General features: G+C 37.2%; 2 protein-coding genes and 1 long non-coding RNA gene across 4 annotated transcripts in view; 2 read left to right on the top strand and 1 right to left on the bottom strand.

Moving 5' to 3' along the window:
• LOC120724643 (dynein heavy chain 8, axonemal-like) overlaps positions 1-19,043 on the bottom strand; it is a 37,215-nt gene extending 18,172 nt beyond the window's left edge. The window contains exons 1-39 of one of the 2 annotated variants that reach the window (XM_040016927.1): positions 18,597-19,043; positions 17,204-17,315; positions 16,969-17,103; positions 15,756-15,840; positions 15,309-15,460; positions 11,847-12,030; positions 11,588-11,751; positions 11,171-11,347; positions 10,518-10,631; positions 9,800-9,907; positions 9,600-9,701; positions 9,353-9,499; positions 9,070-9,267; positions 8,766-8,842; positions 8,548-8,647; positions 8,345-8,464; positions 8,123-8,258; positions 7,844-8,031; positions 7,300-7,380; positions 5,638-5,754; positions 5,441-5,557; positions 5,126-5,258; positions 4,922-5,028; positions 4,736-4,842; positions 4,565-4,643; positions 4,307-4,430; positions 3,736-3,902; positions 3,506-3,632; positions 3,122-3,357; positions 2,748-2,852; positions 2,507-2,620; positions 2,353-2,415; positions 2,092-2,192; positions 1,819-1,956; positions 1,470-1,710; positions 1,159-1,358; positions 748-901; positions 491-654; positions 69-171 (exon numbers count right to left, since the gene is read on the bottom strand). In XM_040016927.1, coding sequence (XP_039872861.1) covers positions 69-171; positions 491-654; positions 748-901; positions 1,159-1,358; positions 1,470-1,710; positions 1,819-1,956; positions 2,092-2,192; positions 2,353-2,415; positions 2,507-2,620; positions 2,748-2,852; positions 3,122-3,357; positions 3,506-3,632; positions 3,736-3,902; positions 4,307-4,430; positions 4,565-4,643; positions 4,736-4,842; positions 4,922-5,028; positions 5,126-5,258; positions 5,441-5,557; positions 5,638-5,754; positions 7,300-7,380; positions 7,844-8,031; positions 8,123-8,258; positions 8,345-8,464; positions 8,548-8,647; positions 8,766-8,842; positions 9,070-9,267; positions 9,353-9,499; positions 9,600-9,701; positions 9,800-9,907; positions 10,518-10,631; positions 11,171-11,347; positions 11,588-11,751; positions 11,847-12,030; positions 15,309-15,460; positions 15,756-15,840; positions 16,969-17,103; positions 17,204-17,245 — 5,007 coding nt within the window. In that variant the 5' untranslated portion in view covers positions 17,246-17,315; positions 18,597-19,043. The remainder of the gene's footprint in view (positions 1-68; positions 172-490; positions 655-747; positions 902-1,158; positions 1,359-1,469; positions 1,711-1,818; positions 1,957-2,091; positions 2,193-2,352; positions 2,416-2,506; positions 2,621-2,747; positions 2,853-3,121; positions 3,358-3,505; positions 3,633-3,735; positions 3,903-4,306; positions 4,431-4,564; positions 4,644-4,735; positions 4,843-4,921; positions 5,029-5,125; positions 5,259-5,440; positions 5,558-5,637; positions 5,755-7,299; positions 7,381-7,843; positions 8,032-8,122; positions 8,259-8,344; positions 8,465-8,547; positions 8,648-8,765; positions 8,843-9,069; positions 9,268-9,352; positions 9,500-9,599; positions 9,702-9,799; positions 9,908-10,517; positions 10,632-11,170; positions 11,348-11,587; positions 11,752-11,846; positions 12,031-15,308; positions 15,461-15,755; positions 15,841-16,968; positions 17,104-17,203; positions 17,316-18,596) is intronic. The other variant, XM_040016936.1, reaches the window with a different exon arrangement.
• On the top strand, positions 5,981-7,205 carry LOC120724684. The gene is made up of 3 exons (XR_005693972.1): positions 5,981-6,100; positions 6,601-6,607; positions 7,187-7,205. It is a non-coding gene; the product is annotated as an uncharacterized LOC120724684 (long non-coding RNA).
• Positions 19,044-19,157: 114 nt separating the features above from the next.
• calr3b (calreticulin 3b) lies at positions 19,158-22,801 on the top strand. The gene is made up of 9 exons (XM_040016974.1): positions 19,158-19,323; positions 19,708-19,809; positions 20,127-20,330; positions 20,421-20,515; positions 20,624-20,833; positions 20,929-21,042; positions 21,150-21,293; positions 21,381-21,473; positions 21,599-22,801. Exons 1-9 carry the CDS (start codon positions 19,227-19,229, stop codon positions 21,812-21,814), a joined length of 1,275 nt encoding a protein of 424 aa, XP_039872908.1. The 5' UTR covers positions 19,158-19,226; the 3' UTR covers positions 21,815-22,801.
• The last annotated feature ends 822 nt before the right edge of the window (positions 22,802-23,623 follow it).

The raw sequence follows: 23,623 nt of genomic DNA, 5'->3' as shown, positions 1-23,623 counted from the left end.
GATTACATTGTTTTATACTTTTTTTTTTTTAAATTTAATTGTCTTACAGTGGCAGTGAATGTTCTGACCTGAATTGTGTGAGAATCACTGGCTTGTCCAAGGATTTCCAAAAGGGCAGGATCAGACACAAAGAAGAACCGTGGAAACAAGAGTCTCTTTTTCTCAAGATACCTGTGAAACAAGATCATATCATCTGCAGTGTACACATTGAACACAGAAGTATTGTTATAATTATGGGGCCCATTTATTCAATGCTTTTCTTTTTATTGCAAAGCATCTGTGGGTGACAAAAGGACAAAAAGGGGTAGAAAAGGAGTAATTATACTGCATAAAAAGTGCTTGAGTAAAAAGCTAATTAACTAAATAGTTAAATAATGTCATGTAAATTTTTTTAAAGACTGAACTACTTTTCTGCTTTTCTTTTTACCCTCCACTGTTGCAACCAACAGAAAGACGCAAACTAAAACAAGGATGGTGCCAAAAAAATTACCCTGCAAGAGATTTCTGACAGAGCTCTAGTTGTTTCTGAAGATCTGGAAGCTTTTCTCGCAGAGAGGGATCACCTACACAGCACTCCACAGCATTTGGGACCTTTTGTGCTCGCCGCATGATTTCAGTCCAAGACTTGTCAATATTCTGAAATTGATTTGCTTCCTGCAAATGGAAACATATTTATGTTAGCATTTACTTAAGGATGCTTTCAAAATTGTTATTTTCAGGCCACAGGGCAGAATTAATGAACTGTACCTGTGGCAGATCTTTGGCAATATCGCCCCCAACAAACACAGCCTCCAAATAGACCCACAAGTTTTGCACTATAACCCACTGTTCAATGACCTCAGATGATGTTGAAAGCTTGAAGACCCAATCTTGGATCTCTGCTTTGTGGAAGGTACTGTACCTGTACAAAGCAGACAAAGCTTGTTAAGTTCTTTAAGACATTGCAGAAATGGGAATATGTGTGGATATTTCACATCTTGAATGATTACACCCAAACTAATCTTTGTCACTACTAATGTTTCTGGGCTGAATGATTTGTTACAGTTAGGTAGGTCTTGCAGTCTTGCCCTTTTATTACTCCAAAGTATTAAAGTTTCTTGGAGATCAAGTTTATAAAATCTGTTACAAAATTATAAGCCGGGGTTTATTCTTTTCTACCTGTTGCTCAGCAGTGAACCTAGTACCATCAAACTGTCCTCCAAGTTGGTGAGAATCTCGGATGTTTCTGCTCCTTTCAGCATCAGTTCTCCTCTACTCTTAAATGTCATCAAGCTCAGGGTCTGAGCAGACCACAGCTCTTTTACTTGTGATAATTTGGCCTCAATATCTTTCTCCTTTACAGCTGATATGCAAATGTCCTACAAATACACAAAGCCAAACTTGGGATGGTGCATACACATGAGCAAATCAAATCTATAAAAAAATCTTGAAATCGAAGTAGATTATAAATGTCAAATCTGCCAGCACACCTCAATGTCGTCCTTGTACGTCAACAAAGGCGCCTCCATGATGTTCTCAAGTGTAAACGTACTGGACTCCACCTCAAAATGGTGTCCAGTCACTTGTGCAATATGGTCCCAGTGTCTCCGTTTCATAGACTTGTTTGCCATCATTTCAAGAAGAGGACACGAATCATTAAAATCATCAATGGTCTTTTTTAGATCAAGAAAGGCTTGCCAGTCCTTTAGTGCTTTGGGTAGCTTCCGACACCTATAAAAATTGGATAATAAACTTTTGTTAAAATGAATACTCTTAAAAAAAAATTCACTACTCAACAAATTTTTAGGTCTGTAAGTTATAATAACAGATATACTCAACCTGTTCTGAAAATCCAGAAGTTCTCCATTGATCTTTTCAATATCCACTTGTATCCATAGTATCTTATAGTACCCACTAATCTTGTTCATCACTGCATCATACAGGCCATAGAGTTTTTGAAGCAGATCAAGCTCTTTTCTAAAGGAAGCATTAGGAAGCATAATGTTTGAATATATTTTATGATGTGATAGATGTTAACACTTAGCATAGTATTAATAGAGATGCAAAAGTTATTCTAGCACAGAACAAGGTTTGATTTTTTTGCTGATGTACCTTTTCTTGTGTAGACAGTTGTATTCTGTAACTGGTAAGCCAAGAAGCTGCTGTCCAGAAGTATATGTGGTGAAGTTTCTCCAAAGCTCTTCAAATCTAGCCTGCAAACAAAACATACAATTAAATCTTGCAAGACTGTTTGTTAAATATGATTTTGATGTTTTCTTGCCCTATCAGCTCTCTCTTATCTAGTAATCATTTACCTCTAACTTATGTGAATGATTATAGATTTTCACACACTGAAAGAATTGAAACCGTCACCTGATAGATCTGAAGCCTGCGGCTGGCTTCTTGTGGAGCTAATCCTACAACCAAGGGGCCTTCCTGAAAAACAAGACATAAAATGAAGAATAGGTTAATATGAATACGTTGATTTATTGAAAACCACCCGCACACAGTTTTTAAGATTACTCACAGAATCAAACTGTTCCATATAAGTGTCAACATCTTTTTGGAAGATAGCCACGCTCTCGAGAAGGTCTTGTTTGAACTTGGGTTGCATACGAACAAGCTCATATTGCACCGATCTCTGCACAAGTCAATATCAAAAATAAAATCAAGATCACAGCTTATCACATTTACAACACACAAGATCACATTTATTTAAAAAAAAAGTCATCAAACAAAATAGGCATTAATGTCATGATAATACTTACAGCTTTAGACTGGAGCATTGTGAATGAGTCTCTCAGACTGTACACTTCTTCTACTTCTCTTTTGGTCTCTTCTGCTTCATAATTTGTCAAAATTTCATATGCTTCCTGTAAATACATTCTTATATTTAAATGTTCAACATTTAGCTCACTCTGAACACGTAGGCCTCTCATTTATAACTAACAGTAGTAACAGTAGATAGTTAGGTACAGTTAAAATTACATCCTCAAAATGTCTTTCACTAAAAATTTCTGGGCTTTATTTAATGTTGTTACTGGTACTGTGCAGCAGTTCATATCACTTTGTTTATTGTGTAGTGCTATTGCCAGTCCTTTGAAATATCTGCAGTTACACAATACAATTAAGCAACTGATACCTCAATGGAAATCAGTGTCATGTCAGTCTGTATTTCAGCTTCTCGAAGCGTAGACAGGGCCCCCATAGTACAGCGTACATCTTCCAGATTAGCCACAGGATGTGATAGCTGTATAAGGTAGTTGTTCAAATGTATGTGTGTGTCAGTCATTTTCTTCTTGTACCTCTCCTTCAGGTATTTGCAAATTAGTTTCTTCCAGGCTTTTGTCTCATCTGTTAGGGCCTTTTTCAGTGAACCTGTATATAAAGGAACTTAGCATTAGTCCTCCAGTTCTCAAACTAATAACCGCCTACATGTGACATGTGTAATAAAACACACTAAATATCCAATTATCCAGTGGTAGCAGAATGGAATTCAATCCTGGTCCTCACAAATAAAAATTACCTGTTGTTAACTGAATAGATTCAAAAGCAATAACAGGCTTGATAGCTTGAATTTCTTGCTCAACTGAGTCATAGTGTTCGATTTCAGATGTAATGTGGATCAAGGATGGTTTGCTTGCCATGAATTCCTTTGTAGAAATTAAGAGAAGGGATATGATAATGATATAACTATATGAAAGCAACAAGGAACATGTCATGGTGAAAGAAAATCAAAGATCAAAGATAACTAACTTTGACTTTAGCGTTTTTGTCCTCTTCCCAGATCGCTCTGAAAGTATTGAACTGTTTCAGAACATTGGCTGCTCGTCCCTTCTGAGAGTTGATTGCTGTTTTCAGAATACCCACGCGTTTTTTGATGTCCTTGTGTTCCACAACAAAGTTAAATAAATGATCTTTTTCTGCAGAAACACAAATAAACAGTCAAAAGTACAACAAACGATTGTGCTAACAGCTAGCAGCTGACAGTTTCATTCAAAGTTTAACAATTACTTTTGTAAATGTTATTTTATGGGTGAGTGAGCCCATAAATTCAGCAGGAAAGTATAAAGGGAAACAGACTTCTACTGGACCAGAAGTCCATTTGCAACCACAACTATCACCATCTAGTGGCCTTCAGATAGAATGCAAGTTAGAGGCACCTCTGAAAGATACTACCTTCATGTCTTACACAGTCCCCACAATAAGCTTAATATTTACAATCTTCATTCATAATAAAGGATGTCTTTAATTTAGGAGCTGTCATTCTTTGAACTTGTGCATCAAGTGTGTTTGCTCCTGTATGTGCATACTGATGGTGAGTTACCTGCTTTCTTCCTTTCATTAGGAGTGTACTCCCACTGCCAGGCAATGCTCTTGCTAACTTCCAACACAGAGTCAGTTAGTTGATTTATGGCCTGCTGGATTTCATCTAAAGTGGGAATCATTACCTGATAATGACAAATATCAGATATCAAAACTAGATTTTCTGTTCAACAAAACTTGCAAAGAATTCCAGATCTCTCTGTCCTACAATGCAAATACTGCCCCCTGAACATGTACTGAAAGAAAAGTAGAAACTCACCACGTTGGGTATATCCAGGTGGACTTCAGATTTTATTAGCGGAACTATCATAGGTTGAGGCTTGGATTTCTTGTAACTTCTGTAGTATATTGATGAAAATATGAAAGAGTTCTTTCTCTTTGACTTATGATACTGCACTGAGCACATACCAACTAACACAAATATACTTACATAGCACAACTAATCCTCTTTTTCAAGGTGTTCAGAGATGACTTTGTTGTTTTGAGAATTGCATCAAGTACCCTTGCAGTGAAGGATTCATAAAGCTTCTTAAACTCCTGAAATTAAGATTTGTATGCAAATCAGTGGGTCAGCTGCACATAGCAGAAGTGTTTTACAGTTGTTAGACAAATATACCTTTTCAAATTTAGTATTTTTGTCTTTCAATGAACTTTCTGCAGTCCCTCTCTCATCCTCATGAGCAATCGTGTGTCTCTCTCCAGGGAAGGTCATGGTCCTCCCGACTACAGTGTTGAAAGTGTGAAATACAAAAAATACGTTTAAATACTTAATTGCTGCGTTCACTTGTATGCAACACTTAAAACTCTGCCTTGACATCACCTGACACGGGTTCCTCTGTCTTGTAGCCTTTTGGTTCATAAACAGCACTTAAAACAGTGTCCAGCTCTTCGATTGCTGTTTTGACATGACTACATTTGTAATTCAATGTCTTCGCCCACTTTTTACAAAGATTCTAAAAAGAGGTTGAGATATGTATTTGGTGAATAAGGCACAACTTATTTGTAAAGGCAAATTAAAAATGAGGAGAAGACTTTAGCAGAATAATCGTTAAATTATTGTAAAGAATTTAATTAAATTCATTTCGGTTGATAAACATCTAAAATTTGTGTTTTGATTTGGTATGAGTGGCCATACCTTATTATGGTCAATCAGATGCTGAACTGAAGTTGGATCATCTGAGAGCTCAATCAGCACCGTCTCTGAGATGTCTTTAAGGACATCATCAATGTGTAACTTGCTAATATTTAGCACCTGAAAAAGAAGGAAATGTGGTTCTTGCTTATTATAAATGCACAATAAGGAAATTTTTAATGAATGACACAGAAACAGACCTTATTCACAAGATGCTGGAGCTCATACAAAGCCGTGTCAACTCTTTGGAAGAACTCGTCCAGGAGTAAGGATGACCAGGTGATCAGCACTGCCCCACGTTGAAGAGCAGATTCAACCTTGCGAGTTACCAAAGACATTAAAGCTTATTATGATGCAACAGCCATAAAAAATATTTTTTAAAAAGCATGGCAACAGCAGGGTTGAGACCTAATTTCTCAATGGTGCGACTAAAGAAAACCTAGGTCGCACCAGTACGACCAGCCGCTCGAGTAAAAAAAAAAAATCTTCGTAACTCTGAAAGCCTCCGTGTGGTCAACAAGAGACACACATCATGCCCATATCATGGTCGTAACCAATCGGGGATAGTCAAGGGAGGGACCTCTCTGATTGGCTGTGGTCCAGATATTCCTGTAGGCCTACGTGTATGTACATTTGAAAGTGCAGGCTGATAGAGAGAGGTGAGTAGCCTAGGCCTGATAGAAGTGGATTGAGTTGTGGGTAATGAGAAAAGATGAAAAGAACAATTGATAACTTTTTCGTTAAGTTAAGGCCTGATCTGTCTGAAATTCATAGCCAGTGCTCTGACATAGAGCCATCAACCTCTCAGGTAATGGGTAATGTCTAACACTGGTCATGAGACGGAATCAGATAATGAGCCACATACAATCGACTCCGAGCCAGAGCCCACTGAAAGTAAAAGGGGGAAAGTGTATACATTTCAAAGAGAGTGGCTTGACCAGTTTCCCTGGCTAAGATACAGTAAATCTGACAACATGATGCACTGCATTTACTGTCATGAGTGCGGGAAGAAACTCCCTGGCAATACTGCATTTGTGGTGCTAACACGTTTTGAATTGAAATGCTGAAAAAGCACAGTGTATCCAGAAAACACATTATATGCTGCAATAAATGCACTGCCCAAGTCTCCCCTCTCCCCACTGCCTCTAAGTGGCAGACAGCAGCAAACAGGTCGTCAGAGGAGGCCGAGATGATGATTAAGTTTAACATTGTCTACAATATTGCCAAAAATGAAGTTCCGTTCATTTCCAAAGTTCAAGTCCAAAATAATTCTTCACAACACCCCACGTACAGTAATAATGCCGCCCAGTATATGGGTGTCATCAGAGACATATTGAAAAAAAAAGGGGGGGAAAAAAGGCCAAATTACAGGAGTTGGCCATCTCAAGGGCCTGTTACTGCAATATTCCATGCGATAGTCCATAAGATATCAAGTTGTTCAGATGTTAATTTAGATTTTCTTTTTATTTAATATATCTTGAGATGTTTTAAGTTTAAATTTCAGTTCAGTGAAGCACTTTAAGCACCAGCACTTTTTAAGTAACTCATCTTTCTTGTAGAACTGTGCTCAAATAAAGAACTTTGTGTTGACAATATTGTTAGCTAATTATTTACAAAAATCAATATTGTCTGTATGGACAGCAATTATAAAAAAAAGTGAACTTGCAAAACTGCGGTGTTAAGCGATGCGGTTGAAAAATTTGGGTGCACCTAAGAAAAAAGTTAGGTGCACCAGTGAAACCGTGGCAGTTAGTCTAGAGCCCTGAACAGTGGAAAACATATTCACACTGCCGTTAACTAACAATGTTTAACAGCTGAGACATTTCTTCCACAAAATGCACCATCTACTGTAATGTACTTACATTTTTGATTTTTGAAGCCATCCAGCTGGAAAAGTCTTCAGGTATTTTCTCACAAGTGGATTCATAATCTTCCAAAATTGTCTATAAAAAAGGACAACAAGTTGTTTTATCCATCCACTCGCTTCCGCTTAACCTTTTCAGGGTCGCGGGGTGCGTTTGAGGCTATCCCAGCTGTCATAGGGCGAGAGGCTGGGTACACCCTGGGCAGGTTGCCAGTCTGTCAGGGTTAACACACAGAGACAGACAACCATTCGTGCTCACATTCACTCCCACGGGCAATTTGGATTGATCAATTAACCTATCCCCACAAACTGCATGTCTTTGGACGGTGGGAGGAAGCCGGAGTACCCGGAGGGAACCCACGCAAACACGGGGAGAACAAGCAAACTCCACACAGAAAGACCCCGGCCTTATGGTGGAATTGAACTCAGGACCTTCTTGCTGTGCGGGAACAGTGCTAACCACCGTACCACCGTGCTATAATATAAAGTTATTTTATATTAAGATTAATAATCATGTTGTGAAAAAACTAGTTATTACTTGCCTGTAATCGATGGTGATCAGCACTGAGTTTTGTTTCGATGCTGAGAAGATGTAAGGCTTGCTTTGGAACCAGGAGATCCATCTTCACCAAACACTTTGCCTCCCGTATGACCTCAGTTACTTTAGGATCAAAGTTGACAACTAGCTTTTCTGTCTTTGGGTGACGAACCAGCAGTGCGACATTTAAGACTGTTGTGAATAACACAGAGAGTAAAGTCATACTAACAAAATCAGATACGGTGTGCCATCAAGGTTATCAGCATATTTAATTTAAGCCAACCATGATTCATCTGCGATACTTCCTCGAGCCATGCTTGGTAGTAAATACACTCAAACTTTACTAACGAAGCTGCAGTCTGATTGTACATTTTGACTGCATTTCGTCCCTGAGGACTGAGCAGGATGTCCGAGTTTTCCTGTTTAGGATGACAGAGTGAGGCAACATTAAAATCTTTCAGTGCTAGTAGCTTTAAAATGTTTGCTGACAGAAATCTAGCCTTACTTTTATGTGTAACATGGGTTCCTCTATTTTTTTGAAGAGGTGCCTGGCCCAACCAATTCGTCCAGCCACAGGAGGCATGTCCCTAGCAAGTGGAGGGTTGTCTTTGTGGTTGCCATAGTGCTGCAAAGGAAGTTTGTAAAACAAAATCTGTGCATTTATATTTTATTTTAAATGGCATCAGCGAATAACAATAAAATAGGTACCTTTCTCACAAACTCTACTTCTGAGACATAACGCTGAAGAATATGACTCAAAAGATGGGGAACGTGTGCGTTAATGCAGGGAATGTTCAGCCTCTGGAAACTACAAATTTAAAAAAACAAAGTAAAAACAAATCATTACAGTATTTAATGTTATATTTCTAATATAATATTTCCAGTGATATATTAAATTGCTTAAAATATCATATATAGACACTTACCGCTGTATCAGGTGAATGGCACGCTCAGATGTCTTCACATGTGAGAAGCATGAATTCATAAAAGTCTGCAGCTGGTTCTGTAGAAAAGGTAACAAATGTAACCTTCATTAGTACTTTATCATGTTTCAGTTGTGACCATGTCTTAATGAGTGATGACTGTGATTAGTGGTTTTGTGTATATGTAAATTCTTTGCAGGTCTCTGAGAAAACATCTTCAACCCTTATGATGCTTCCTGATTTAAACAATGCACAGGAAAACAGCAGCTACATGTTTTAGGCATAATGAGTACACAACTATACATACCTCAATGTAACAGATTTGCTCTGTAAACTTGACAAAATCTGCTTCAAATTCAGCACTCCTTGGAGCCAACATATCATACTGCTTTCTTTTCAGATTCATGGCTATAGTGTTGAACTGTCTGGCTAGAATCTCAATGCCCTCAATGTTGGACTTGTTAAGTGATTCAAATGTCTTGAACACTGTGATTATTTGTGTGATCTAGAAAAAATAATGCTTACTGTTATATGGCAAAGCATTATGACAAGACTGACATACATATTTTAGGAATTAAAATAGACCGTACCTTTTCAAGCTGCTTGCAGAAGTTGGAAAACTTCAAAAAAATTTCCATCTCTGAAACCTCAAAAGGCCTCTTTCCAGGTGCAGCCATTGTTTCCATCTTTGTTGTCTGGAAACAAGACTTATATTCCTGGTACAAGGAGGTACAGTGCTGCGAAAGACAAAAGATTAACAACAGCAGAAACTGTGTACTGCTGCAGTCATGCCTCTGTAATAACACTGATGTGTACTAATCACAGTGTAACAGTCACCTGCACTTTTGTGATGATGTTATCAGCATCTTGGTCCCATATGAGACGTTTGCCATTGTCAGTAATGTACGATCTGCACATTGTAACCATCTGATTTGTGACCTAGAAGAGTTTTCAGTATCACATGTTGTACAAAGGGAATTGGATCTTAAATGTTTGCTCTTTGAATGAAATGAAAAAACCCAACAAAGTAAACTTACTTTGATGAACAGTGAAGATATAGTTTCACTCGTGTTGTAGTACAGTGAAACTCTGAAAATCATGTGAATAGTACTGATGACATTTTGCACATTTTTCATCATGGTAACCTGAAATGACACCAAGTATAGTCACATTATTTATAATATATTGTTTGCTCTGATATAATTTGTATTTCTTAAGTTTGTAATGAACAACTTTACTGTACAAAAATTGAACTATTAACAGGTTAATATCCATATTTATTTAAAAGAAAAAAACAGTATGTAAGATGGTCACTAATGAATAGTACATGGACTATGAATTGAATACTAGCGTTGTTTCTAAGTGAATAGAAAATAGGCAATTTTTGATCATTTTGTTGTGATGTAGTCTGGGGCAAATAAAAGACTATTTTAAAACCTGTCAAAGACCTCCTGTATTCAGTGCATAGCAATAGCTACTCAGAATTTTGCATTTGTTTGTTATTGCCTACATTTGGTAAAAAAGACCATACTTTCCCCCCCAACAATGTTGGTTTACAGCCTGAATGCTTTACAATTTATATACATGTCTTTAAATAGCTGTGTATGCGATATAGGTGCTTTCATACTTGGCTTGTGCTTTAACATCAGTTCATCAACAAAAACACTGTTTGGCTCAGAGGTAAAACTTTATTTAATACTAAAAATTCTAACAATTGCAAGTTCTTAATGGAAAGGAATTGTTGACTGTACATACCGGGTCACTGATGTAGAGAGGTTGAAGAACTTTCTCCAGTGTGTTCAGGAATTTCACATTGTCTTTTGCCTCATTGGCACACCTTGTTATCCTAGTATCCAGCTTCCGCCACATCTACAGAGGTACATGTTTATGACAGTGATGAAGGTAACAATATATGTTGTTTATTGTAAATGTTTGTTTATTGTTAAATGTTTCAAGGAGTAATTTAAATTTTTGATTTTATTATAATTATTATTATTGTTAAATTTTTTAACATATTTTTTTGTACATAAAATAGAGGCAATATCCCCTGAATTATTGTTTAATAATTGTTATGTGTGGAGGAGCTGTCTGACACCAACCTACAATAAAATGTTTCCCTTTGCTGATTTTAGAACACAAGGTTTTTATTGAAAGAGTTCTAGTCATTGAGCATATGTTTGAAGTGAGCGACTGACTTTACATTTTTGGACACACGTGAACAAGATTAGAAATAGGTATATCAGAGGTATATCAGAGGTGTGGTAATTTAAAAAATTATATCGTGCAACAAATAATGTTGTTACAGTATACCAGTACATACATTATACTGCCAAGTATTATCTTACATTAAACGGTGGACATAAAAAAAAAAATACTATAATAGTGTGACTGATACTGAGAATGAGTACCTTTACAGTTTTGGATCTGCTAATATGGAGCACCATTACCACTGTCTTGCACTTTTGGCTTTTGATGTGAGTGATGATAGAGTTGAACCTTATAGACATTCCTTTCCAGTGCTCTAAGTCACTCAGTGGCCCTTCTGAATCAGCTCCTTTTCTCAGCTGATCACTCTCTATGAGGACCTGATGTACACCGAAAAGGTTACATTAATTCAGTCAGTACTCTACAGCAAGCCACTACAGCAAGTTTTTCTTTTCCTTTTTTTTCCTTTTCAGTCTCTTCTTTCATTTCCTTTCTCTCATACAAACAAAATATATACCATTCATTTATGAAGTCATCATCTCTGGCCAGTAAACTGTATTCCTTGAAGCCACTGGTTCATAGGCTGCATTTCACTTGTGCGTTTTAATGATTTAACAAACCTGTTCAATTTCCTTGCACCACTGCAAAAGATTTTTTTCCAGTTGATGGACCATCTCACAGTTGGCAGCTGCAGTTTTCATATCATTTAGGCTGGCCAGTTTAGAGAAGTCAATATGTGTGAATGTAGTCAGATGAACAATGTACTTGTTGCTTATATGGATTTCTGCAGGACAAACATAACAAAGTACAAAATTATTAAATTATTGAAACCAGCCATTTAGCTACAGTATGTTGTTCTGAAGAAACATTTTTTTTTACCTTCTAAGGAGTCAAGACAGCGTTTTATTGTGTACATTAAGTTCTCTTTACATTTTACTCCATGTCTGGACTCTATAGTGCCCCAGTTTTGTGGTGCATCGAGAGCAGGCAGTAGAAAGTTGTAAGTGTTCCTTATTCCTTTCAAGAGGCCGTCTCTGGCATCAACTACTGAAAAAAAGATCTCCTACAAAGTATGGAGACAAGTCACCCATAACGTCATAAAAACCAAAGCCAAAACATCTGTGATATAAATCAAAGTATTTTAAACAGATTTATTTTCTACAGTACAGTTACATTGTAAATAGGTGTGGACGTCAGATTGTTTTATAATGTTAGTGAAACGGTTGGATGTCAAATGTGACCTCAAGATTTAAAAATATGTTAAGGAAGGAGGGTTAGACCATATTCGCTTTTTCCTAAACTAATACAGGGAATGCTGAAAAGTGACAAGTTTATTATGTGATGTTTATTATGTGAACACAAGAATTATTATGTGGACGCAAGAATTTCTCCGCCATGGGATCAATAAAGCCTTATCTTATCTTACATAAACTGCTCAAAAAATAAAAGGAACACAAAAATAAGACATCCCAGATCTGAATGAATGAAATATTCTTATTAAATACTTTGTTTTTTAGTAGTTGAATGTGCTCAAAAAATCACACAAAAATTATCAATGGAAATCAGATCACGCTCAACATTAAAGTGGAAAAACACACAACAAGCTGATCCAACTTTGATGTACTGTCCTTAAAACAAGTCAAAATGAGGCTCAGTAGTGTGTGTGTGGCCTCCACGTGCATGTATGATCTCCTTACAACGCCTGTGCATGCTCCTGATGAGGTGGCGGATGGTCTCCTCAGAAAGTTCTTCCTAGACCTGGACTAAAGAACCCGCCAACTCCTGGACATTCTGTGGTAGATGGAACGAGACATGATGTCCCAGATGTGCTCAATTGGATTCAGGTCTGGGGAACGGGCGGGCCAGTCCATAGCATCAGTGCCTTCATCTTGCAGGAACTGCTGACATCCACATGAGGTCTAGCATTGTCTTGCATTAGGAGAAACCGCCATATGGTCTCACAAGGGGTCTGAGGTTCTCATCTCGCTACCTAATGGCAGTCAGGCTACCACTGGCGAGCGCATGGAGGGCTGTACGGCCCCCCCAAAGAAATGCCACCCACACCATTAGTGGCCCACTGCCAATGGAGTCTGTTTCTGACTGAGCAGACACATGCACATTTGTGGCTTGCTGGAGGTCATTTTTTAGGGCTCTAGCAGTGCTCCTCATGCTCCTCCATGCACAAAGGTGGAGATAGTGGTCCTGCTGTTGGGTCTGTGGTCATCACCTGCAGAACCACTCCTTTATTGGGGATGTCTTGCTAATTGCCTATAATTTCCACCTGTTGTCTATTCCATTTCTACAACAGCATGTGAAATTGATTGCCAGTAAATGTTGCTTCCTAAGTGGACAGTTTGATTTCACAGAAGTGTGATCGACTTGGAATTACAATGTTTTGTAAAAGTGTTCCCTTTATTTTTCTGAGCAGTGAACACAAAGACATATAAAATGCACAATTAGCTTTTTAAAAATAATTTCCAACCCAGATCCTAAATCATGTCTGTATGTCCAATGAAAACTACCATACTGCTGTCCTGTGAATTTAAAACACTTTATTGTGTGTTTAAATTGGATTTTTTTCACAGATAAACCATTTTCTTTCAGCATATAAAGAAAATTCTGACATCCGCTTGGAAGTAAGTGGGACTTTTATTTGATATGTTTTATATGTTCTATTGTGAATAAAGTATGGGCTTATGAAACTAATGAGATTATGATTTCTGTTTAATTTACATTTTACACACTGTCCCAACCTTTTTAGAACTGGAATGGTTATAAAATCACATATCTATATTATATATATGGTTGTTAGGTTGTTAGATATGATTTTATAACGATTTATATGGAAAAAATTGTGCATTTTGTTTAAATTTATATTAAAAAAATATTAGTTTTTTTTATACCATTCCGATTCTAAAATGGTTTGGACAAATGTAAATAAAAACAGAAATCATAATATTATTAGACAGTATCTCACAAAAGTGAGCGCACCGCTCACATTTTAAAAAATATTTTGTTATATCTTTTCATGGGACAGCATTGAAGATATGACACTTTGATACAACGTAAAGTAGTCAGTGTACAACTTGTACAACAGTGTAAATTTCTTGTCCCCTTTAAATCAACACACAGTCATTATTGTCTAAACCTCTGGCAACAAAAGTGAATACACCGCTAAGTGAAAATGTCCAAATTGTGCCCAATTTGCCATTTTCCCTTCCTAGTGTCTCAGGTGCAAATCGGAAGGTGTGTTGAATTTGGTGTTCAATCCAACTTTATTGATAAAACACTTTAAAAACAACATGGTTGACCAAAGTGCTTCCCAGTAAAAAACAGTAATAAAAGTTAAAAACCATACATTAAACAGACAAAGAAAATTAATTAACAGTAAAATAAATGAATGAATGGAAAAAAGATCAAATAAATTGGTAAATATTAAAACGTGAATAAAACAGACAATATAATAGACAATAAAGAAAACTAACAAAGTAAAGAAGATTAAAAGCAACCCAAAACTGATTAAAACTGACTACAAGCTGACTCTGGTACTACAACAAGAAAGCCCGCAAACAGTTTGCTGAAAACAAGCAGACTAAGGACATGGATTAATTGTGATCTGATGAGACCAAGACAAACTTATTTTGTTCACATGGTGTCAAGGATGTGTGGCGGCAACCAGGTGAGGAGTACAAACACAAGTGTGTCTTGCCTACAGTCAAGCATGGTGGTGGGATGTCACTGTTTGGAGCTGCATGAGTGCTGCTTGCACGGAGGAGCTACAGCTAATTGAAGGAACCATGAATGCCAGCATGTACTGCGACATACTGAAGCAGAACATGATCCCCTCCCTTCAGAAACTGAGCCACAGGACAGCATTCTAACATGATAACATCCACCCATCTCCATGATGACATCATGGAGATGGGTGGAAGAGGATTTCAGTGGCACCCTGTGAAGCTCTAGTGATCACCATTCCCAACAGAGTTAAAGCAGTGTTGGAAAATAATGATGGCCACAAAAAATATTGACACTTTGGGCACAATTTGGGCATTTTTACCGAGGGGTGTACTCACTTTAGTTGCCAGCGGTTTAGACATTAATGGTTGTATGTTGAGTTATTTTGAGGTGGCAGCAAATGTATACTCTTATACAAGCTGTACACCGAGTACTTTACATTGTATCAAAGTGTCATATCTTTAATGTTGTCCCATGAAAAGATACAATAAAATATTTACAAAAATGTGAGGGGTGTACTCACTTTTGTGAGATACTGTATATGGATATTTTAATTATATAATAGTTATAGAAACAAACCACCATACAAATTCAGTACCCTCTTACCTCATGTACGTTTTCAGAATTCACAGCTATGTCCTCTCTTGTCCGTATAAAGTAGCAGCAAATACCTGTCAGGGATATTTGGGACAAATCGGGCATAAACAGCCTCAGTGTTTTTTCTCCTTTTGTAGCACCAGGATATGAGCGACCACACTCTGCAATAAAATAGAAATAATTTTGGAAGAAAATTAAAAAATGAAAATGACACATAAAACAGATCTGAATTTTTTCTGCTAAAACTGGGATATTTCACCAGCACAGGGATAAAATCATTAATGATCACATGAACTTGGTAAAAACTCCAATTATAACTGGCCTTGAAAATCAGAAAAGTAAAATACTGTAATCTTAGTTTGTTTTAAATTAGTGGTCAGTATTACTTAGTATGAAATAAAAAATAAGCAGGATAACATGTGACGGTCAAATACTGGAGTCGAGATTTATTCCAACCTGGTCCTGGCGCTGCAGACTCTTGATACACAAAGGAAATGGTTTTGCAACCTCCTTTGGCAAAAAACTGATCAAAAGCAGCCAGCTATTCATGATAAAGAAAGAAAAAGAAAGACAAAAAAATGTGAAATGAAAAATGTGTAACTGTATAATATCAGATGTGTTTAAACCATAATTGCCATATCAACATAGACAACATAACATGTGAAATGTATGAGATGTTTTGACTTTTGCTTGTTCCAGTTGTACTTGCAGCAGCCAAAATATACACTTCTGATTATGATATTTTTTGCTTTTGATATTTTGCTTCCAAGGAGCCAAATGTTCATGTATTTTTTTAAGGTTGCCTTGAGCAATAGTTCTCCAGACTTTCTGAAAGTCTTTTCGAAGCTTTTCTGTTGACATTGACTATCTTCTCTAGTCAAGTCCTTGCATCAGACCATTTTCCGAGAAACTATTTCTTTGTTTGTTGATCCCTGACCTATGAATCACTAAAGGGTAAAAGACTTAACTCAGTGGATGAACTAGGACTGTGTCTATACATAATAGACGACTTAGACGACTTAAAGAACCGATTTAAAATTGTACGTTTTGTTATTATCAGCCTGTCCAAAAACACATCATTTTTGGACAAGGTTTGACAAGGATACAATATTTTTTTGCACCACCTATTTGATTCTCAGTGAACTATTAACTGAAAACTTGGTCCTTCAGTTAACCTATCTATTTTTCACTGAAGCCTCAACAGAAATGGGATCAGTAGAAGGATGGCTCTCAAGAAGCTATTCTTAATTAAAGGAAACAGGGAAGAAAAGGCTAAGGTATGCAAAATTACACAAAAACTGCTCTGAAAATCAGTGGCAATAGGTTTTACAGAGTGATGAATGATAAATATGAAATGATTAAAACTGTTGTTAGTATCTACGGCAATCAGGAGAGCGGTACAACGGTGAGTGTCCACAACCTGTAAAACACGGTGCAGGCTTTGGTATTATTTGGGCATACAGCCAGTGGTGTCGGGATCAAAATTGATGGAATTATAAACACAGAAAAGTAATCTCTGATTGCTGCCATGCAATACCATCAGAAAAGTGATTGACAGTGGCTTCTTTTTTCAGTATATCAATCATCCTAAATACACTGCCAGTGCAATAAAAGTATATCCGGATAGAATTTTGAACATACTTTGTCAAAGTATATGGGAAAAACTCACAGAAGACGAATCTAAAATAAACTCCTCTACATCTGTTGGCGATAGGGCCAGTCTCTCAGCCAAGATGTCAATGATATACTTGTGTGCAGGGGTGAGGAGCTTTTTTCGCTCTTCTCTTGCCTCCTTATATTTGGCCTGAGAAATACAATAGATGTTAATTGTAGTAATTGTAACTGCTCCGACAACAAAAGTGGTTGATGTCAGTAAGGTTTCATTAAAGCCATTATCAATTTACCTGACATCCAGCCTCGTTTGTATTTTGGCTAACTTCTTCCATCGTATTGTTTGGCAGGAGGACTCGCCTCCTTGATGTTTGAAAAACTCAGTGACTCTTCAACTTATTCTGCCTGGAGGAAAAAAAATTAATGAAATGTTATGAAAATCAATAACTAACTAACTCCAAAGTAGAACGCAGTGAAAAAGTATTTGCCTCTTCCTTTTTTTTGCATATTTGTCACATTTTCATGTTTCAGGCCATCAAAGAATTTTAATATTAGACAAAGATAACCCGTGTAAATATACAAAGCAGTTTTTAAACTATTGTATAATTTATTAATAGAAAAAGCTATCCAAACTTCATTTTGTGGAAAGCTTAGATCAATTTCACTAGTTCCTCCCAGGCCTGCTTACTGTCAGACCATTTGAATCATTTCCATTTAAGAATCTGTCTGCTAAAGATAAGATAAGATAAGATAAGATAAGATAAGATAAGATAAACCATTTTTAGTCCCACACATGGGAAACTTTTTGGTCACAGCAGAGAGTACGTTTAAGTTTAAGAGCAGTATAAGTTAAGAAAAACACAACAGAATAGGATAAGATAACCTAGAATAACATACTATACAACAACAGTAAAGTACTATATGCAATAGAATAAAGTGAATTTGGCTAAAAGATATAAAAAAAAGCAAGATATCACTGACATCTGTCAGTCTGAAATGGGTTACAAAGCCATTTTTAAGGTTGTTTTTTCTTCTTCTTAACTTTAGTGAGATTCATTATCCACAAATGGAGAAAACTTAGAACAGTGGGGAACCTTTCAAGGAGTGGCGGGCACAGCAAATTAGTTCAAGACCTCACTTGCTTCAGGTAGGGTCAGGGTCAATAATAACAAAGAGACTGAACAAAAATGGCACCTATGGAAGAGTTTCAATGAAAAAAACCCACCGCTGACCACAAGAACACAAAGGCTTGTCTCACATTTACCAAATAAAAAAACCAAAAGAAACAAACATAAAAAAAAACATCCTGAAGAGCCACAAGACTCTTGTAAAACACATAGTACATATTGTTTCTGAAGGTTTGTGTCTCATTACATCTGACATAAAACTAATGTAGCACCATTAAAGGAAAATCACGCACACTTGGTGGTGGTAGAGTGATGGTCTAGGGCTGAGCAAAGTATTAATTAAAATTGTATCAGTAAAACAGAACTGTTTTTCAATCAAAGTGGCACTGAAGATAATATAATTAATAAAACGTTCTTCTTTCTTTAGTCTTTTAGCTTTACTGCCATCTGAACGAGCTAACTGGATTATTTATTTCAAGTTGGAGACTTGTTATCGAGGTCATATCTTACTTATATAATTCTAACCTTTGTTATATATATATATATATTCTGCCCTTACCAAAGCGTGGTCATTCGAGAAATGGTAGCTTTCTGTTGGGCACATGTTTGTGCCAGTTTTGTTTTAAGTAAAAAATAGTATTTTGTTTCCCGTTTTACAATCGTGGAAATCACTTCCAAGTCCTGCAGTCGTTATGAGCCGTTACTGATACCTGCTGTTAACGCAACAGTTGAAACGAGGTGTCACGAGCCCAACCGTTACCACACGTTATAAATGTTAATATTCACAGTAAACGTAAAACACATTCTCAAAGCGTTTTTCATAGTTTGGGGGGACTTCTTGTAGTCGTATTGCTGACCGTCCTCTTGAAACACATCAGATAAATAAACATTCACAAGACAGTCATTACTTTACACTCTTTATTTGTTATTACCACCCTCTACAGGGTGGTTCCCGCAACAACACGACCGACATAACTTAAACAACAACTGATCTTGGACCAGGCTACGGACAGGACATATGTTTCGTGGTCTACTGTGATTGGTCCAGCCACACCGTCTGTTTGTCCAATAGCGGGTAGACATCTGTTCGCTGGAGCAACTCTAAAATATTCCCCTCTCTTCCTCCTGCACAGTCTTTGCTGTCCTGCCCGGCGACGCTCCTGCAGAGCTGCTGAAAGTTGAGCTGAAAATGGGGAAAATGCAAGTCTTAGGAGTAATTGCAGTAATATTAGCAGTGTACTGTGTACATGCGAAGATTTACTTTCGGGAAGAGTTTCTGGATGGTGGTAAGTTGTGCAGAGAATTTTTATAACTTTGCAAGGTTAGCACTTCACTGCCTGTTAGCTTGACTTTCAGACATCGTTGTGTCACAAAAATTGTTGTCTAGACTGTTGAGTCCTCTCAAAAAATACCACCTTTTCCCGTTAAATAATCGAAAGTCCATTGATAATTGGCAACATTCATTAAGGTCGAAGGGAGCAGACGTAATATCGATATCAGTTAACAATCGTCGTCCAAGTTGCAGTTAGTGAAACTAAATTTCGACATTGATAATTTGTCGTCGCATCTACAATTACTGGGAAATTGTGAGACTATTTTCATGACGTACCATGCTCTATTGGCGCGGGAGTGTTAATCCTCAGCAAACTTACTGGTTGTTTTCTGAACAGATGAATGGAGAAGTCGCTGGGTGAACTCCAAGCACAAGTCAGACTACGGAGAGTGGAAACTCACGGCTGGCGACTTCTATGGCGATGCAGAGAAAGACAAAGGTACATGTTCGGACTTTCTAATGCAAATCTTCATTAAAAAGTTTTCTTTTGATCAAAATAGCGTTTACTGTTGTCCAAATGGCAGCAAGGCACTTGACATTTAATGTGTTCCTGTTTTTAAAAAATAAAATAAAATAAAATATTTATTTCTATTCTAGAAGTGAAAATGAGTCATTTGATCTTAATAAGCAGTAGTAATGTCTCGAATAGCCCCTACAAAGTGCCCTCATGTCTGATTTCCATTATGGTTCCTACTTTATGTATGTTTAAAGCTGAACAAAATATATTTAGTTTTGGTTTGATACTTTCATTTTCAGGTCTGCAGACAAGCCAGGATGCACGTTTCTATGCGGCCTCTGCCCGTTTTGATTCTTTCAGCAATGAGGGTAAGCCTTTGGTCATCCAGTTTACAGTCAAGCATGAGCAGAAAATCGACTGTGGTGGTGGCTACGTGAAGGTCTTTCCTGCGGACTTGGAGCAGACTGAAATGCATGGAGAATCCTCTTACTACATTATGTTTGGTAAGTAATAATGACCTGTGTGATTTACAGTGCTTCCAGCTGTCACTGGATTTGATACGTGTAATAATTAATTTTATTCCTTTCCCCTAGGCCCTGACATTTGTGGCTACAGCACCAAGAAAGTTCATGTCATTTTTAATTACAAAGGCAAGAATAATCTCATTAAGAAAGAGATTAAATGCAAGGTAATTCTTGTGTTTTGAAGTCCATATTTTTAAATGGAAACCTGCTTCTGCACCAAAGGCTTTAGTCTAAACCCTGCTTCTTTTTTTTGTTTTGCTTTTTCTTTCTAGGATGATGAGCTGACCCACCTGTACACACTAATCCTGAATCCAGATCAAACCTATGAAGTAAAAATCGATAATGAGAAGGTGGAATCTGGGAGTCTGGAGGATGATTGGGACTTTCTGCCTCCTAAGAAAATTAAGGACCCTGAAGCCAAGAAGCCAGAGGATTGGGATGACCGTGCCAAGATTGATGATCCTAGTGACGCAAAGCCTGAGGTGAGTAAACTCAGTACAGTCATTCTACCACCTCTTAATTTGCTCTGTGCAAAGAGTTGTGTATTTTAACCTCAGTATTTTGTGTTTTTCTCTAGGACTGGGACAAGCCCGAGAATATTCCAGATCCTGATGCTAAAAAGCCTGAAGACTGGGATGAGGATATGGACGGAGAGTGGGAGCCACCCATGATCCCCAACCCAGAGTACAAAGTAGGCTAGAAATTGATCACCAAAATACTTTAATATTAATATATAAAATACTTAAAATGCTTTTAAATTGCGTTACTGATAACCCTTTTTAACTTCCTGTATTTCAGGGAGAATGGAAGCCCAAGCAGATTGATAACCCCAACTACAAAGGAGCCTGGGTGCATCCTGAAATTGACAATCCTGAATACAGCCCAGACTCGAACATCTACAAGTTTGACAACATTGGTGTTTTGGGTCTTGATCTTTGGCAGGTGAGACACGGTTCATCTTTTAAGGTATGTGGTAGCGGCAGTTGAGCTACAGTCTAACAGTTTTGGTTTTTCCCCCTCCCTCCTCAGGTGAAATCTGGTACAATCTTTGACAACTTCCTGATTACAGATGACGTGAAAGAGGCAGAAGAGATTGGAAAGGAGACATGGGGCGTGACAAAGGTCTGGCCTTATTCTTTTTAACTCATAACTTGTTGTTCATGCAAAGCACAAAGTCTGCCCCTATGAACTACTGCTGTGATTAAAAGACTTGGTTTTTTGTTGTTGTTGTTTGTGATTCCTTACAGGAGCCAGAGAGAAAAATGAAACAGGAGCAAGATGACCTGAAACGAAAAGAGGAGGAGGAGAAGAACAAAGAGCAGGACACTGAAGCTGCTGATGATGACGATGAAGAAGAAGAAGAGGAAGATGAGGAGGAGGAAGAAGAAGAAACGAAAGAAGACACAGACGAGGCACTTTCAGAAACAGATGAAGAAGAAGGAAAGCTTAAAGATGAGCTTTGAAGGGTTGTTGGCATAGAATTTCTTTGTTTGTTTGTTTTTTTATTTTATTTTTTTCCCTTTTTTGGGGGTGGGGGTGCTCCCTCAGGAACTGTCCTATATTTCCCAGGGGTATTGTGGCTGCTGTGCATCCTTTCCCTGAGATTTGGACACAACCCAGCTAAAGGGTGATTTGCAGTAGATTGGAAGGGGGGGGCAAATGGTTTGTAACATACTTGGGGTCTTTCATTTTGATCTTGTTAACCCTGAACTGCTGGATTAATTCTAAGGTTTTCCACTCAAAGTACATTCTTTATTTTGTAATAACAGATAATAACTATAAACCGTCACCTGCTGTTTGCTAGACTTTTAGATTTTCTTAAACTAGACCACAGACTGTATATAAGATTAATCTATGCAGTCTGTGGTCTGCATGTCTACTTTTTTTGCAAATACCCTTTTCTTCTTTTCTCTTTTAGGGTGTTTGAAAGAGCTGAAAATGTAGTAATTATATTAAATTAAGAACATCAGCCACTCAGATTTCAACGTTAACTCTGAAACAGAACATACAAAGCATAAACCAAAAGTTGTGACCATTAAAAGAGAAAAAAAAAAAAAAATGTGAAGAGACAAATCAATACTATGATGACTTCTTTTGGTTATGTATGCAGCACTGTCTTTTTCTTTTGTCCCCACACTCTGAATTGAATTAATTGATTAGGCATGAATTGATGGGACCTGCATCATATTTTGAAAGTCTGGACAAACCGGTGGTGAGCCCCTGTGTGTGTCTTATTTTTATGGGACAGAATGTTATTGATACCAAAGTTTTTATTAAAAGATTATAACCTTATTGTCCACTGATATTTTGTGTGTGAGAGTTCACAATTTAGAAGCACTGCTTGTGGTTTAGATGTAAATTAGTGGACTCCATGCCAACTGTTTCAAAAAGGAATGTCAAATGAAGTTTCATTTCCTCCATCTGTGAATAAAACTCTTCTAAAGATTCAATCAATTAAGAAGTTTCTGTTTATATCAAAGCTTGGTATGAATAAATATACTTTTTTTTTTTTTTACAGAAAAAGCTGGAAATTTAAAAAACAAAACACTGATTGTCAAATGCATACTATTTTTTTCCCCTTATTGTTTCACCCAAGAGCAATAGATAAAATATTCATACTGTGAAAGTCACTTCATGTTAATGATATCTAGTGCCTGCTTCATTATATCTTCCCCAGAAAAAATTCTGGACAAGTATAGAAAACGCTAGTATTTGGGGGGCCTGTAATCCATGTGTCTTTGGGTTAACTACAATTACACTTCACCTAAGAAAAGATATATATATGTGTGTGTGTGTGTGTGGGTTCTGAAATGTAGTTCACAAATAGCCATGGAAATTATCTGGTGTGAACTTAAAAACTGAAAACAAAATGTGTTTGTAAAAACAACAGAAACATAAGTCTTCATAAAATTTACCTGTTTGTATGATTTTTGGTGTACCACATCTCGGAAAAATGAATGTGGGACTAAGGGACATCTGAAAAATTAAAACACAAGACAAACTATTTAGCGTCAATCCAGTGACTGCATTAAACTGAATGTTTTTCTAATTCATTGGAGACCTTAAAGGACACTAAAGCTTGGATTTATGGGCTTTATCCACTCGTGTATGTCTTAAATTTCTGTAAAACTGTTCTTTGGGATTTTAATAGAGACGCAGCAGCGACGTCATCCCTGTAAGACCCACGTGTTGTCTGCAGCCAATGAAAATGTAAGACGTTGTAGGACCGGTGTTCTGACAAAACCCCGGCACTAGGGGTTAAAAAATGCCGT

This window comes from Simochromis diagramma, unplaced genomic scaffold (genome assembly GCF_900408965.1).
Source record: "Simochromis diagramma unplaced genomic scaffold, fSimDia1.1 OVJJ01000205.1, whole genome shotgun sequence".
Lineage (NCBI taxonomy): Eukaryota > Metazoa > Chordata > Actinopteri > Cichliformes > Cichlidae > Simochromis > Simochromis diagramma.
This window is presented reverse-complemented; position numbering and strand designations above follow the sequence as displayed.

Bases quoted from the DNA above. Each gene is read 5' to 3' on its own strand.
- calr3b (XM_040016974.1), top strand. From the start codon at position 19,227: ATGGGGAAAATGCAAGTCTTAGGAGTAATTGCAGTAATATTAGCAGTG. The intron at 20,331-20,420 runs GTAAGTAATAAT...CCTTTCCCCTAG, and splicing joins CTCTTACTACATTATGTTTG to GCCCTGACATTTGTGGCTAC. The intron at 20,516-20,623 runs GTAATTCTTGTG...TTTTCTTTCTAG, and splicing joins AGAAAGAGATTAAATGCAAG to GATGATGAGCTGACCCACCT.